This window comes from Dromiciops gliroides, chromosome 2, assembly GCF_019393635.1.
Source record: "Dromiciops gliroides isolate mDroGli1 chromosome 2, mDroGli1.pri, whole genome shotgun sequence".
Classification (NCBI taxonomy): Eukaryota; Metazoa; Chordata; class Mammalia; order Microbiotheria; family Microbiotheriidae; genus Dromiciops; species Dromiciops gliroides.
The window spans coordinates 655,169,202-655,184,898 of record NC_057862.1 but is presented as its reverse complement, the minus strand read 5'-3'; the positions used below and the strand labels follow the sequence as shown (position 1 = coordinate 655,184,898).

Below are 15,697 nucleotides of genomic sequence, written 5' to 3'. Positions count from 1 at the left end.
CCTCCAGTCACCCAAGACTACCCACAGAGACCCCACGGGCCTGTCACCATCACCCCTCTCCTCACAGACCCCATGCACCTGTCACCATCACCTCTCCCCATAGTGACCCCACGGACCTGTCACCATCACCACTCCCCTCACAGACCCCACGGACCTGTCACCATCACCCCTCCCCATAGTGACCCCATGGATCTGTCACGTCACCCCTTCCACCCGCCCCCGACCTGTCACGTCAACCCCTCCCCACGGTGACTCTACGCACGGGTCACGTCACCCTCCTCCCACAGACTTGTCACCCTCACTGCCCCCACCCCCTCCCTCGGGCTAGATCCCCTCCGGAGGTACAGTAGAGGGCCTCACGTCCCGCCCTCGCCCCCCAGCCCCTAAGGAGGACGCAGGCCCCGCCCCTTGGCGACTGTCGCCGGAAGGCCCACCCCCGCCCCAGTTGCCAGGCTCTGTCAGTCGGAAGTCCCGCCCCTAGTGCCTACACAGCCGTCACCTCCTCCTCCTCCGTCGCCGTCGCCGCTGTTGTTGTTGTTGTCGTCGTAGAGGCCGGGCCCGTCCGGTCCCTTCCGCGGCTCCGAGAGCCGGCTCCGTCCTTCGCCGCCGCCGCCGCCGCCATGAAGTGGATGTTCAAGGAGGACCACTCGCTGGGTAAGGGCCGGGTTGGGGCGCGGGGCCGAGGCCGGGGTCGGGCTGGGGGGGACTGGCTGGCGAGGCTCGGGCCGAGCCCTCCGCCCCCCGCCTCAGCCCGGCGGGCGGCCGAGGGGCTGGGGGGGGCCGGCTCAGCTGAGCGCAGCCTCGTCCCCGCGGGCTCCGCCCGGGCCGATCCCGGGGCCGCTCGCTCGGACTTTGCCCCGACCCCGGGCGCAGGGAGGGCCCGAAGCGAGGACCCCCGCCCCGAGCCCATTACTTTGTCTCGTCCACAGAACACAGATGTGTGGAGTCTGCCAAGATCCGAGCCAAGTATCCGGACCGGGTCCCGGTGAGTACCGACTCCTGCTGCCGCGGGGTGCCCTAGGCCTCCGTCCGGTGGGCGGGTCCGGGCCCGAGGCAGGCGAGGCCGGCGGGGGCCGAGGCTGGGCGCTGCCGCGGAGGCTCCTATCCGGGCCGGCATCGTCCTGGGCAGTGTCCAGACTCCCCTGGTTACGTAAGGAACGGGGCAACAGGTCACCCCGCCAGCGCGGGGAATATGGGCGGGGGTCACCTTGCCCTGGTGGGGTTCTAACCCCATCCCTCCTGGCCAGGTGAGGCATGTTGGGAAAAGGGCAGTCGACACCCCAGGTCCATCCCGCAGAGGGAGGGTGTGTGTGTGTGTGTGTGTGTGTGTGTGTGTGTGTGTGTGTGTGTAGGGGGGGGCAGAGGAGGGGCTGGGGCTAGAACACCCACCCGAACGTCTAAGACAGACTAGTGGAAAGAGGAACAAGACCCAGGTCAACATCGGGGCTCCCTAAGTTGGCCCCTGATCATTTTCTGCCAAGTTTTCCTGTGCTGCCCGCCTGGGTACTCCTCCCATCATTTACTAGCTTTGTGACTTGAAGCAAGTCATTTAACCTCTTCAGTTTTCTTTATCTATAAAATGGAGACCCTCCCAACTTTAACATTCTTTGGTAACTTAATTATCTTCTGAGCAATAATGGGATCAAGGTCGGGGGATTAGAATTAGAACTAGAACTATGATGAGTAGCTTTCTTCACTTGATTTTTAAGATTCAATTTAGATGTGTTGAAAAAAACATTACATTAAGAACTGTTTTTTCTATAAATGTCAGATCATGGATGTGGAATAAATACAGTAACTAACTCCATGGATTCTCTCCAAAGCATATAATTTTAAGCAGCCAAGGTAACATTTTGCCATCCCATCATGTAGTTCTCTGAATCCCCTGACATTTCTAGCACACTGTGCCTTCATCAGCTTTCCCAAGCGCATGACAGACTGAAGCCTTTATTTTAGAAGCCCAACCCTGACCTCCCTTCTCTGCTTTTCCAGGTGATTGTGGAAAAAGTCTCAGGCTCTCAGATTGTTGACATTGACAAGCGGAAGTACCTGGTTCCATCTGACATCACTGTGGCCCAGTTCATGTGGATCATCAGGAAACGGATCCAGCTACCTTCAGAGAAAGCAATCTTCCTGTTTGTGGACAAAACAGTCCCACAGTCTAGGTGAGAGGTGGTCCCTTACTGGTGCTTTGACCACTTGTATTGATGGTTTGATTGTTGTAGTACTCAGAAGGACTTTTTGGTCCTTAATTTCTTAGGGATTGTGGTTGAAATGAAGATGGGGGGGGGGAAAGATACCATGATATTAGCCATAAGTACTAGGGCAGACTGTGAAGTGGAGAGTCCACAGGGTCAAGAAAAGTGAATCCCCTAGAATCATTGAAAGCCATTTCCTGGAGCTGAGATCTGAGACTTGAGGCAGAGGTCTCCTTTCATGGCTCATGAAACCAACTTTGCCTGCGCTGCCTGGAGCTCTTAGGCCTTCTAGAGTCCTAGACCTGAACTACTAATGGCCCTGTTTGCCATGTCTCCAAATGCTTCAGTCAGCTTTTCTCATTTTTTAGCTGTCTGATGATCATGTCATTTACTGGAGCTGGCTTCCTGTAAAGGGCTATGAGGATTATACGTGGATTGTTAGGTCCCTTTTCTTTCTGACTTCACTTTTATCACTTCTTGATTTGCCTGGCAATAGAATAACTTAAGTGCTCTAGCTGTTTTCCTGCTTGGAACTTCATTCTAACTACAACTTGGCACCTAAAATCCAGTTTGAAGGTAGTTTCATTTTCCCATCCCAGGTTGGCCTTATCTTCCTGTGAAAGGGAATAATAGATTTAAACTCTAATCACCTCTTCTCTTGTGGTACATTGATTACTCTCAGGCCTATGGCCAGAATCTAGCTTCCTGTTCTTCTCTGCTGTCTGAAAGGGGGTTTCCGGCCCTTTCTGACATCAGAGACCAGAAGAATCAATACTGGTTTAGACTAAATCTGTTTTCCAAAAAGAGAATTTTTGAAAACACTTAGCCCAGTGTGGACAAAATACCCTTGATTTGGAAACTTGAAGCTCCAGAGGAGGGGTATAAACCAAGCTCATTCCTTATTTCTTATAAAGGTAAACAGCTCTGACTTTTTTTTGGTGTTATTTTCTTTTCCTTAGTCCCTTCAACAATTTTCACTTCCTGGTGCTAGGCAAAAACAGGGAATAAGTAAGATCTTGGCCTAGAGGTGATTGCTACCTGAAAAGGAAAAGCCAGGCCATACCCCATTGAAGTTCTTGGGCTAGCCACAGCTGTCATCCAGGAAGTCTAAGTGTTATTAGGAACAAACTTGTCACTTTGGTGTCATCTCTTCTGGCCCTCCCTTTCTTAGAGGCCTGTAGTTCAGGAGTGGAGGGCAGTGCATTTTAGTTGTTCGAAAGCTATAATCACTCCTGTCCTTCCTTAAAGGGATGGGGTCATCCTATGATAAGAGGTAGGACTTAATTTCCTACCATCTGAAACCGTATCATTGTTTAAGAAGGTGTTTTGCTTCATCTTAGAATAGGATATGTGGCAATCAGGTTTTGTTTTGGTGGTATTTTTGCCCTTCTGTCTGAACCTTTGATAACCTTGAAATTGAAGGCAGGGGTGGCTAGGTGGCGCAGTGGATAAAGCACCAGCCCTGGATTCAGGAGGACCTGAGTTCAAATCCAGCCTCAGACACTTGACACTTACTAGCTGTGTGACTCTGGGCAAGTCACTTAACCCCCATTGCCCCACCAAAAAAAAAAAAATTGAAGGCAAAATATGGTGAGATCACTTCACTTAGTGATTGCTGCACTTTATTTAGTATGTGAAAGGGCCCATAAGCTTCTCTCCCCTTTCCATTAGTGAGGTGATATAAATAGAAGTGCCCAGTGATTTTTATCCTACAAGACTGTTTCATAGCCTCTTCCTCTCCAAAGCTCAAGCCTAGGGAGGCTCCACATACATTCAGTGACCTACCTCAGCATTTTATACAATGGCCAGCCAGGGATTTAGAATCTATACTTTGCTTCTGTAATATTGTATGCAGAAATCTTCTGGAGAGGTAGATGCCTATCAAGTAATTCTGAGATAACTAGCTGGTTTGGGGCCTTAGCCTGTTTGTTAATCCTTGATTAATGGCTTTTCTCTTCACACACTCTGAAACAGCTGTTTCTTTTGTCTTTGGGGTTGTAGTTATTAAGCTTATTAACTAACAGAGAAAGCAACAAATGTCATTTTTAGTAACCACAGATTCAGACCACATGTAAATACAAATTCAAGTAAATGCCAGTGGAGTTCTGCCAATGGGGAGCTCCCTTTTCCTTCCCAAGAATTTCCTGTTTCCTGTACTGCAGTTTTTAGCAACTTCACCTAATATTGTGGCTTTGTTTATACCACCTCCTTCAGTTGTTTCCAGGCACCCCTATGTCAGTGTGAAAGTTTTGAACATTGCTACTGAAATTCATATTGTTGGATCTAAAGAATTTGATTCCTAATGGTTTAACTTTCTATATTCCTTCTAAATTTTAATTTGTTTAAGAAGGGGTATCGGGGCAGCTAGATGGCTCAGTAGATAGAGCACCAGCCCTGGAGTCAGGAGTACCTGAGTTCAAATCGGGCCTCAGACACTTAACACTTACTAGCTGTGTGACCCTGGGCAAGTCACTTAACCCCAATTGCCTCACTAAAAAAACCCAAACCAATAACCAAATAAAAAAAAAAGAAGGGGTATCTCAATTGTTTAGTTTTTTTTTCTTCTGGAGAACTGTATTTGTAGCATTCTGTGTTAATTGGAAGTCTGGTCAAATCAAACTGTAAGAGTATCCCCTGATGCTCATAGTCTGAAGAGGAATATTGTGGGAAACATGAACAAAATCAGTCAGTATTCTGGGGCTGGCCTTAGAAAGAACATCAAGACATTGCATGTTTATCTTCCAGATTTTTTATCTGAAGCCAGACCATGAATCTTATTGATGATTACTATGTTTGAAATAGATTGAAGTGTTAATCAAAAGCACACACAAATGAGAAGGGCTTTTGTGCTTTTTATTAATCTCATGATATTGTTATAGGTTCGCTGAGCTCCTTAGAGTAAAGATGGTAGGTGAAATTTAGGTGGTTATGTGGAACTTAGTGATCCATTCATTCATTCATCAGTTAGTAACTGACTGAACTTTTTTGGGGGGTGGCGTAGTGGGGGTTAAGTGACTTGTCTAGGGTCACACAGCTAGTGTCAAGTGTCTGAAGCCATATTTGAACTCAGGTCCTCCTGAATCCAGGGCTGGTGCTCTATCCACTTCGCCACCTAGCTGCCCCCCACCAACATTTTTGATTCTTATTGGGTGAACCCAAAATTCCTCATCAAGAAGAGACTTAGTTTGTCAGTGGAGGGAGAAGGAAGAAATGATTAAAGAAGCAACCATTTGTAATAACTCCCCCCCCCACTTTTCCTCCCTCCTCACTTATTTTTTCAAGCCTTTGATGGTTATTTTGAATGTTTATGGTTCCTTCAGTAGCATGTAGTAATTTCAACTACTGCCCTTCTCAGCAGCTATTACAGTTCCTCGACAGCTGCAAAAATAATCTTTTGGAGAGAATTCCTAGGTGTGTAGGAAGCCCTGGGTGTTGCTGGTTAGTCCAGTGAGCATTTACACATCATACTGCATCCTTATGGCCTTATAGGCCCAATGCGGGCATGGAGCTTCTTAGAGGTTCTGTTGCAATGCAAGTGAGGAGCACCCATAGACTCTCCAAGTGTCAGCCCAACCATCACTGCTGGTGCCAGTGGGTGTTGACACTGCTGGGGTGGCTTATATGTTGGTTTTACTAATGCCGTATAATCACTTGGCCTAGCCAGCACAAAAAAACTAAGACACAGAAGTCCTAGAACTGAGTTGGGGGATACTACCATCTTTTCAGGAATATATTTTACTTAGAGGGCCTCAGTGACCTAGAGCCCATCAAGTCAGCTTTGAACCTGGAGTCTACTTCTTTATTTTCCTTTCGTAAGATAGTTTGGCACACCCGAGCAAGTGTAAGCAGCGTTGGTGTACAATAGTAGCATGTCTTCTGACTGAGCCGGTTTGCAAATGCGGATATGCCTTTCATGAAACATGGACCACTTTAGCTTATTGCCAGGCACTAGATAAGATACTGTACTGAGAAAAGCAGTCCCCTCCATGGTTTCTGCTCCAGTTTCCCAATCTTTTAGGCCGGTAGTTTAGTAGTATTGATGATTTGGGGTTGCGTGTTGGAAGGCTGTGCAGAGAACTTAGAGCACAGAGCCTAGCAAGTATGAGGCTTATAGTGATGCTTGATCCTCAGAGAATACCAAAGGAACATACTTCATGGGGGTGTGGCCAGTTGAACATAATAGTGTAGGACAGAGAAGTCAGAAAAGTTCAGCTTCCCTGGAAGTGATGCAGAGAACATCTCAGGCTGGCCTACCAGCTGCTGCCACCTACATGAGACTTCTCGTTTCTTAAGTTGGAGTGCTTATTTTCCTTTTTGGTGGAATAGAGGAATTTCTATAACTGCTTTCTGGTTTAGCCTTTTTTTTTTTTTAATTGAGGCAATTGGGGTTAAATGATTTGCCCAGGGTCACACAGCTAGTAAGTGTTAAGTGTCTGAGGCCTGATTTGAACTCAGGTACTCCTGACTCCAGGGCTGGTGCTCTATACACTGTGCCATCTAGCTGTCCCTGGTTTAGCCTTTTTTCACCTCAAAGGTTAAGTGGCTCCCTGTGTTTCTGTGACAGTTTTCTTGGTATCATTCTATGGCAACACCATTCATTTGTTCCTTTCTCGATAGATTAGGGCTTGATGTTGTATCATCCTTCTTGAGGGGCTGAAGGGTTATAGGCTCATATTTAAAGTACATCTGCCACTTAGTTTCCATGTAGATTATTTGTGACTGAGAAAAAGATGACAGTAACAGTGACCTAAAGGTCACTAGTCTTGACAACTTCACAGAGGAGCCAGCTACTTGATGTCTTAGATAACCTATTGAAACTCAATGGGAAATTCTTTCCTGGAAAGAATTTTTATAGATTTTATTAGCCATTCTCAGAATATATGAATTAGACCATTCCCTCTGGAGGGTAGGAGGCAGACTGCTCTAGAGGGTCTTTCAAAGGACTTTGGGTGCATTCCATTTCATTCCTAGGACATTCCAGTTGATTTGGCTGAGCATTTGCTTGGTCTCTGGCCTGCAGCACATGGAGTAACAAAGAAGAGCCCAAAGACCAGAGCCTAGACAGCCCAAAGTACATGACTTTGCTTCCCCACCAAAAAGTTAAGGCTCTGCTTCAGCCAGAAGTTGCTACAATGGTCATTGTTAACTCTAGGATTAAATGGGTGAGGAAAAAAGGTCAAATTTACAATCTGAATTGGGAAACCAACCTGAACTTGCTTCTGAGGTGAGAACATCTGTCTTTGACTCAGATATTCTGCCATATGCTTAGCTTATCTCATATTCACAAGATGTTGGTTGATGTCACTCTGAGTTACCATGGTCACACTTGGCACTTCATACCAGAAAAAGGCATTGGAAAAAAGATGTGATATTAGATACAAGTGTCCTTAGGTCATCCTCTCTGAAGTACTGTCTCATTTTTCTCCTAAAACTTTTTCTAATTCAGAATGAAAAAAAAAAAAACCCACCTTTAAGGACTTGCATTCCCTTCTGTTAGAGCCATGCCACTTGCCCTTTCTAGTCTCCTACTGCCCGTCAGGGCTCATCTCTTCTGTGCTGGCCTGAGTTCATGCTTACATATACTAATGAATTCTTTCATTATTTCATGTTGAGAGGTTCTCACCTGGCACAGCCTCATTTGGGGTAACATGATGCCAGTGTAACATGTAATTTTAATATTTATCTACTCCCACATTTTGATCATTTATCCACTTGTCCTTGAGTGTTATTGTTGCTTTCAAGACAGAAGAGGATCAGAGAATGCTTGGGATAGTCTTTTTCCTGATTGTAAATTTTTTGGAACTTCTCCCTGGTCTTTCTCCATGGATTTAGCAAGTTACTTGAGTCATTTAGGCATCTGCTATGAGCCTGCTGGACTAATGATATCACAAGATGGCTATCAGCCCACATGTCTCAATCTTGTTTTCATCTTGACCTCAAAACAAAGCCACCCTCAAGCTTAGTCTAGTACACGTTTACTTCTGTCACCAATATCTAGTCATTTCTTATCCTGGAGATGAACAGCAGATCATGTAGTGAGTGTATGTACAGAGTTCCAGGTGTTACTAGTGTTACTCCTTAGTATATACTTCTGTTTCATGGCATCGAAATGGATTTGGTCTCCCATTTTAACAGTCTGTTTTCAGTGTGAGAGAGCCAGCTTTGCCACCCACATGAATTTGGTCTCAGAAGTATCTATTTCTGGAGTTTGTGGGGAGGTGGTGTAAGGACGTCTTTGGATCTTTGGTATATAGTCATTGTATTCTGCATTTCTTACAAGGGAAATCATTTCATCCCATTTAATAAACAAGGATCTCTCATCTGTTGGGTAACTTCCAAAAGGCCATCTACTTGTACACCCCCCCCCCCAAATTCCTTATGCATTCTCTTTATTTTGAAATTCAGAAGGGTTGGTGACAGGTCACTTTACTCTGGGCTTGTGTCCTTGTCTGTTTAAAAAAAAAAGACTAGATGACCTTTGAAGTTTCTTCCAGTACTACATCTATCATTTGGAAGCCATGTGCCCTCAGTTTAGTTTTTTTCTTACTTTCTACATTCAAAAGTACCCACATATCCAGTAGCCTTACCTATTTGTAAGGGGCAGAGCTCTTGGAGCAGAGTAAACTCCTTAAAGTAACAGGCCTTGCCCAGAGTCCCAAGTTGGCAGTGAGCCCTAACAGCATGAATCTGTTTCTAGCTAAAGAGGAACAGGAAATTACTTTGGTTTTCTTGGAGAATTTTTGGATCCAGTCACTAGCTCCTTTTCCTTTTATAAAGCAGTGAGGACTGTGCCCAGAGTGAGAGTTCTTAGCTAGTAGATGATATTTCTTGGGGAGACAGAAGCCCTCTACCCCCTTGCTTCTTTGAACTGAGATTTCCTTGGCAAATCTTTTCTTGATGTATCATTTTTCATAGCATTTGTTTTCCAATAGAAACACCTGAATAGCTAATAAAAGAGGTGATTAGTGAGCTATACCATCACTTTTAAGAGAGTGAGTGCCCTAACCAGGAAAGAGTGATTTGCCTGTTGACAGAACAATACAGATTTTATAGTATTACACTGAGCTTTCTCCTTCCTTAGACCTCTACAAAGAAGCCAGATAATGAAAAACTTGTTAAATGAAGAACAAAATCCTTATAAGGAGGAGGGCACAAGCCTGCTGTAGGCTAAAAATTAGGACGGAGACTTTTCATTTCTGATGACCTATTTTTCAACCTAATTATGCATCGAAAGCTAAAGTGTACATGCCAGTCACAGTTGTAGTGCTAATCTTATGTGGGACCAAAGAAGTGTTTCTAAAACAAAGGGGTTGGGGCAGCTAGGTGGCGCAGTGGATAAAGCACCAGCCCTGGATTCAGAAGGACCTGAGTTCAAATCCGACCTCAGACACTTGACACTTACTATCTGTGTGACCCTGTGCAAGTCATTTAACCCCCATTGCCCTGCAAAACAAAACAAAACAAAGGGGTTTTTCCCAAGATCATAATTACCAGCATAGAGCCACCTTCCACATCCTTTGTCCCACACTCCCTTCCCGGAGCTACTTCACCAGTGGAGCCAAGCAATGTTAGTGGCAGGCCCAGGGCATAAGCAGGGGAAAGGCATATAAGGGACAGGAAGAATGAGGAAGGGAGGGAGAAAAACAGGTCTGGGCTACCTCTCAGATGGCCTCCACTGTAGGTTGTGTTTGAGGACAGCTGGAAGTTCAAGGTTGCCTCTCTTCAAAGAGGACAGACCCAGAACAACCATTAATTGGCTGCAGGACAGGGCCCCTGGTCCCCAGAGTTCTGTTCAATTCTGAGTTCACTATCCCTGCCAGATTTGCCAGATATTACCAGACTTACCAGTTGGGTGCATAGCTGGCCAACTCTAGCATGGTTTTGGGAGGAAGGAGGCGAAGCTCTGGCTCTCTTTTTGCCTCAGCCAGTGACGCAGCTGACAGATGTCATTCAGGCTTTTTAAAAAAATTAAAAAATTTTTTTTTATTTTTTAGTGAGGCAATTGGGGTTAAGTGACTTGCCCAGGGTCACACAGCTAGTAAGTGTTAAGTGTCTGAGGCCAGATTTGAACTCAGGTACTCCTGACTCCAGGGCCGGTGCTCTATCCACTGCACCACCTAGCTGCCCCAGCTTTTTTGGGGATCCATTTCCCATGTACAAAAGAGTAAGATGTTTGCTACCATAGATCCTCGAGTGTTGGGGGAGATCATCTAGTTGATGACTTAAAATCTGGGAATTCCTCAAGTGACAGGCACTAAAGTGGAAAACAGTGTCATGATTTAGGATGATAATTACTGGAATTTTCTGCATCTAGAGATTCAAATATTCCCAGCATTTGGCTTTAGTGAATTGACCCGTTTTCTTTGTGTTTCCTGTTTTTCTCATTCAAGCCTAACTATGGGACAACTTTATGAGAAGGAAAAAGATGAAGATGGATTCTTGTACGTGGCCTACAGTGGAGAGAACACATTTGGCTTCTGAAGGCCAGTGCCCAATCCGGTGCATCTTTCCTGCTTGTGTATCTTGTAAATAGCCGGTCACTTTCAGTTATTCCACCAGACCCTCTTCACATAGACCCATAGTGCATTTGTAACTGGATTTATTTCTTAATATATTGAAAGGTCTTGTTTTATTAGACTGGTAAATTATCAGAGTTTTATTTTCATTTTCTTTTCTTTGTTGTGCATTGTCCTTATGGCTACAAGTTTCAGAGGGCTCTGCTCCTCTGGAACCTGTATTTAATGAAGTTATTTCAATATTGAGATGAGGTAGTTTGGGGGACTCAAGTGAAAAGGGGGGAGACAACCCATTCTTTTGGATTATGTTTGAGGTGTTAGTTGGATAAGTATTAAAAGCATCTAAGTGAAATCCTTAGCAGTCAGGTCACTTGCTTCACTAGATTATTCCAACTGCCAATCATGTTGGACTGAGCTAATCTGTTCTTTCTGAACTCTATTGAGGTGAATAATTACAATAAAATTTCCTCTCAAAGGCACCATAGTGTGACACTGTCCTTCATTTACCTTGCTAAGTAGCTATTTGTTGCCTGTTGAAAAAGGAGAACTTTTTCAGTGGGAGTGCAGACAGTTTGAAGTGAGTGGTTTGTGCTAGTTGCTCATGAAAGGGACAAGTCAGTCCCAACTGCATAAACCCAAAGCAAAGATTACATTCTACAGATTCCAGAATGATATGTGTGGCACTAAGAAGTAATAGGAGACAAGCATGTTCTCCTTTTTTTTTTTTTTTTTAGGAAAAATCATGTGTTGCCTAAATAAGGGGCTCTTATTTCTGCCTTTACTTTCTTTTCCCAGGTGTTGATTTTTCAATCCTTTCTCCCCAAAAGCCAGATGACAGGGAGGCCTGTGATTTCATCCCTGCTTTTAGGAAACTGGCAAATACCAATGCCTTCGGTTAACACACAATCCAAGATGCTTGTGAGTCTATTCACAATTGTGGGCTGTAAGCAGGTTGTCACCTGATGTTTTTTTGTTTGTTTTTTGGCATGGCATTTGGGGTTAAGTGACTTGCCCAGGGTCACACAAGCTAGTAAAAGTGTCTGAAGCCAGATTTGAACTTAGGTCCTCCTGACGCCAGGGACAGTGCCCTATCTAGCTGCCTCTCACCTGGTTCTTTTAAAAAGCCCCAAATTATATAGGCAACTTTATTCAAGTTTACTTGTGTGCTTACTAAAGCTGGAATATTAAGCAGACAGAGCGGGTGGAGGGAACAGTCTCACTTTGTGATACATTATGCCGGTCAGTCACAAATGGGACTTACTGGAATCTGTAGCTCCTTCCTGATTTCTGGCTGGGGAGTCAAACTAATAGCAGAGGGGAAATGACTTCCAGAGGGAAGCCTCTAGGGATGGGAGGACAGAAGGGAACTCTGGAATTGCTGAGAGCCAGCATGATATTAATAGAAACAACATGGAACTTATGAGTTAGGAGACTTGGCTCCTACCACCTATTAGCTGGGTGACATTGGGCAAATGGTTTAACCTGAGTCATTTTCCTCATCTGTAAAATGAAAAGATTTTTGTGAGGATGAACTTAGCTGGTGCTATATGGAAGCACTTGAACTCTGAACACAGCTTCCTAAAAAAGAAGTGAACAGGAAGTCTGCAGAGGAAAGCCTGGATTTCTCCATCGGCTGTGTTATTTTAACTTTTGCTTTTCTCATCTGACCAATCTTTGTTTTCTTTTGCTGAAATGAAATGTTTTGTGAAAAACATAATATTGAAAATCAATTTAACTACCTAAACTTGTTTAGTAACCATTTCCAGTTAAATTAATTTTAATGAATAAACTATTAAAACTTTTTTTTCCCATGTCTTACTATGCACCAACCTTCTCCTTGCATTGTAGAAGAGCTCAGACATTAGGCATGTCTGAGAATGCATGTTTGGTCCTGTACCTCTAGTTCAGGGGTTGTTGTTAAACTTGGGTCTCAGAAGTTTTGGTTTCCTTTGTCATCACGTACAGTATGTACTTCATGCATTTAACAACACGATTCTGAAAAGGGGTCCATAGGAATCACCAGACTATAGCTGAAGGGGTCCAGGACAAAAAGGTTAGGAACTGCTCTAGTCTTTCCCCTCTTTGCCACTGGGTGAAAAGCATGACTGGTTGGTTGCAGTCAGAGTTCTGATTTTATTTTCCTCTCCTGGGAAATACCTTGAATGAGCACAGAGTGACCAGCAGATAGAATGAAGGGTAAATGAACCCATGCTCTCTAGCCACTAAACAAAATGCCTGACCACTTCATGTACAAATGAAACCAATAAAAATAGAATTCTGCAAATGTCCCATCTTTTAAACGATACTAATAATAACTGACATTAATGGTGTATTAAAGCTGATAAGGCAAATGGCCTATATTATCTCACTTTCAATTTTACAGATGTTAAAACAGACTCAGAAGAACATTAGACTTACCAGTGAACAAGGATCACCCTCCTCCCATCCCGATTCCAGTATAAATTCCTTGAAGGCAGATTTGTTTTGGCCTGGCTGTCCTCAGTGTCTTGCAAAGAGGAGGCCCTTGCCTCCAGCACAACGTTGTACCTTAACCCTGGTCTCTCCTAACTTCATGTCTGCGGTCTTCCTTCTAAATCATACTGCCACTCTTGGGATCTTTTTCTGGTATCAATTTGGGACCTCAAATGTAACTTATAAGAGCTAAAAACCTTTAGGTTGTAATTCGATAGCAGCCACCGTGGCAGACCTTGCTAGAGAGGACACTGAGCGCCAGTCCTAGAAACCCGTCATCTGCTAAAGGCATTCAAGGTAAGATGAGAAGATGGACCTAACAGGGAATTGGAAAGCCAACCCCAGCAGAACTGAAAGGCAGATTAGGCTTTCACCTAAGGGAGGGGAAAAAACCCAATCTAGGTTATTGAGCAGGCAAAGGCATCCAAGAGGAGACTGGGAAGCTGGGGCTTATTTATACAACTTTGATCTGGAACTCTGTCTCCTCCTCCTCCTCCTCCTCCTCCTCCTCCTCCTCCTCTTCATTTAACCATTTAAGTTGAACTGACAAGGCTTATAAACAAAGAACCAGGCTATCACACCCATTAACCAGAGTTCTAGAAATCTAGGCCAGCAAATTGGGAGACTTCTACATTTGGAGGAATTGGTTGTTCTTTATATATTTCTGACATCCAAACATCTTTAAGCATGTTAGTTTAAAAAGCAATAATCCCGACTTACCTCTAAAAAACCCTAAATCCCCTTTTTCTGTAATAAAATCATGGTACTCAGAGGTGGTAAATGACAGACTCTGCTGTTGGCACTTGTGAGAAAACGTAATGGTGAGCAGGAGCCATAGCAGCTTGGAATCAGCAGGAATTCAGGCTTGGAAGCCTGGCATTTCCTCAAAGAATGCACCTGATACCACATCACCCAGCAGATCTAGCTCTTCCCTCTGCTCTGTTGATTGTGGCTTGAAGCCATATAACCCGGGGATGAAGATGAACAAAAGCAAGAAGGATGGAGTTGGGGGATATAAAGGAAGTACAGAAGGGGGGGAGTATGAGGTGAAGAGGTGCACTGACATGCAGAGGTCAGAAGTCTAAAAAACTGCAGACGGAACTGCAAATATTTTTATGGCAAGAGCCAGAAGTTAAGAAGATAGGAAATATATTTGCCCAGTTAATAGTTATTCTGAGAGAATGAAAGCCGGGGGCGGCTAGGTGGCGCAGTGGATAGAGCACTGGCCTTGGATTCAGGAGGACCTGAGTTCAAATCTAGTCTCAGACACTTGACACTTACTAGCTGTGTGATCCTGGGCAAGTCACTTAACCCTCATTGCCCCGCAAAAAAAAAAGAAAAGAGAATGAAAGCCAACATATCTGTGAGGCCATATTCCTGTATTCCCATGCCCGGTTTAACAAAATTCTTGTTTTCAAGAGATGATTCCTCTTCACATGGCAATATCCAGTGCCCATTTCTATTTCTTGTCCAAAGCGGGCTTTTTTTGTTGGGAACGACAAGTCTATCCTGTCCTGTTCTCTAGGTCAGTGTCACAAGCGAGCATAGTGGATCTTTGCTTCTTGCTGTTTAGGCAGCCATTGCAAAGGCGCCATCACTGTCTCCACTGGGTGCTCTCCTCTTTTCGAGAGCCAGTTCAGAGACGTGCTCCAGGCCCAAACTTGGCAGCCAATGTCCCAAGCTCTGGAGTAACTTTCTGGCTGTGGATTCCCTCAACTGGAAAGTCCACTAGTGTGCCAAACCACTCACTGTCCTGCACTTCAGAGACTGAAAAGCAGCTTTGTGCGTTTCTTTTTTACTCTAGGGCTGGTACTACAGCATCAGTAGGAAAATAGGAGTTGGCCATTTCTCACTTACCCCAAAATATGAGATCAATTCCTCTAGTGTCCATAGGTGTGTTTTCTTGGAAGAAGTTTCTTTTTATAGAATTCAGCCAACCTAGAGGCATTTGTCATGTGCACCATGCTTGATGATGTGACAGCTTCTATATTTTACTGAGGAGATGCAAGTTCACAGATAAGTATATATCAGATATACACAACATAAATACCGTGATTTTGGCAGGGGTGGGAATGGGGCACTAAGAACCAGGGGAATTAGGGAAGCTGGTACTTGGCCTGGGTTGTGAGGTCCAAGAGATGGAGAAGCGGGAAAGCCTTGATGGCATGAGAAAATGATGGAAGAGCCAGTAACTCCACTTTGTTGGAGTATAGAGTGCATGAAGGAAATGAATGTGTAATTAGCTTGGAAAGATGGGCCGGAGCCAGATTGCAATGGGCTTTAAATGTCAGGAGTTTTTACTTTATTCACGGAAGCTTAAGTGGGGCCAGGTGTGTGTGTGTGGGGGGGGGGGAGAGGGGGGAAACAAAGTCAGATCTGCTTTGGACAGATTGAGTTTGAGATGTCTACAGGTATAAATGTCTAGCAGGTGGTTGGAGATCTAAGACTGGAGCTCAGAAACTGAGATTAAGGCTGTATATGTAGATTTGATTCATTTATACAGAGATGACA

The 15,697-nt window shown here is 44.6% G+C and overlaps 1 protein-coding gene across 1 annotated transcript; it reads left to right on the top strand.

Annotated features, from left to right (window-relative positions):
- Positions 1-445: 445 nt before the first annotated feature.
- GABARAPL2 (GABA type A receptor associated protein like 2) lies at positions 446-11,193 on the top strand. Its single transcript, XM_043985747.1, has 4 exons — positions 446-654; positions 930-985; positions 1,993-2,165; positions 10,589-11,193. The coding sequence occupies exons 1-4, from the start codon at positions 621-623 to the stop codon at positions 10,677-10,679; spliced, it is 354 nt and encodes a 117-aa protein (XP_043841682.1). The 5' UTR covers positions 446-620; the 3' UTR covers positions 10,680-11,193.
- The last annotated feature ends 4,504 nt before the right edge of the window (positions 11,194-15,697 follow it).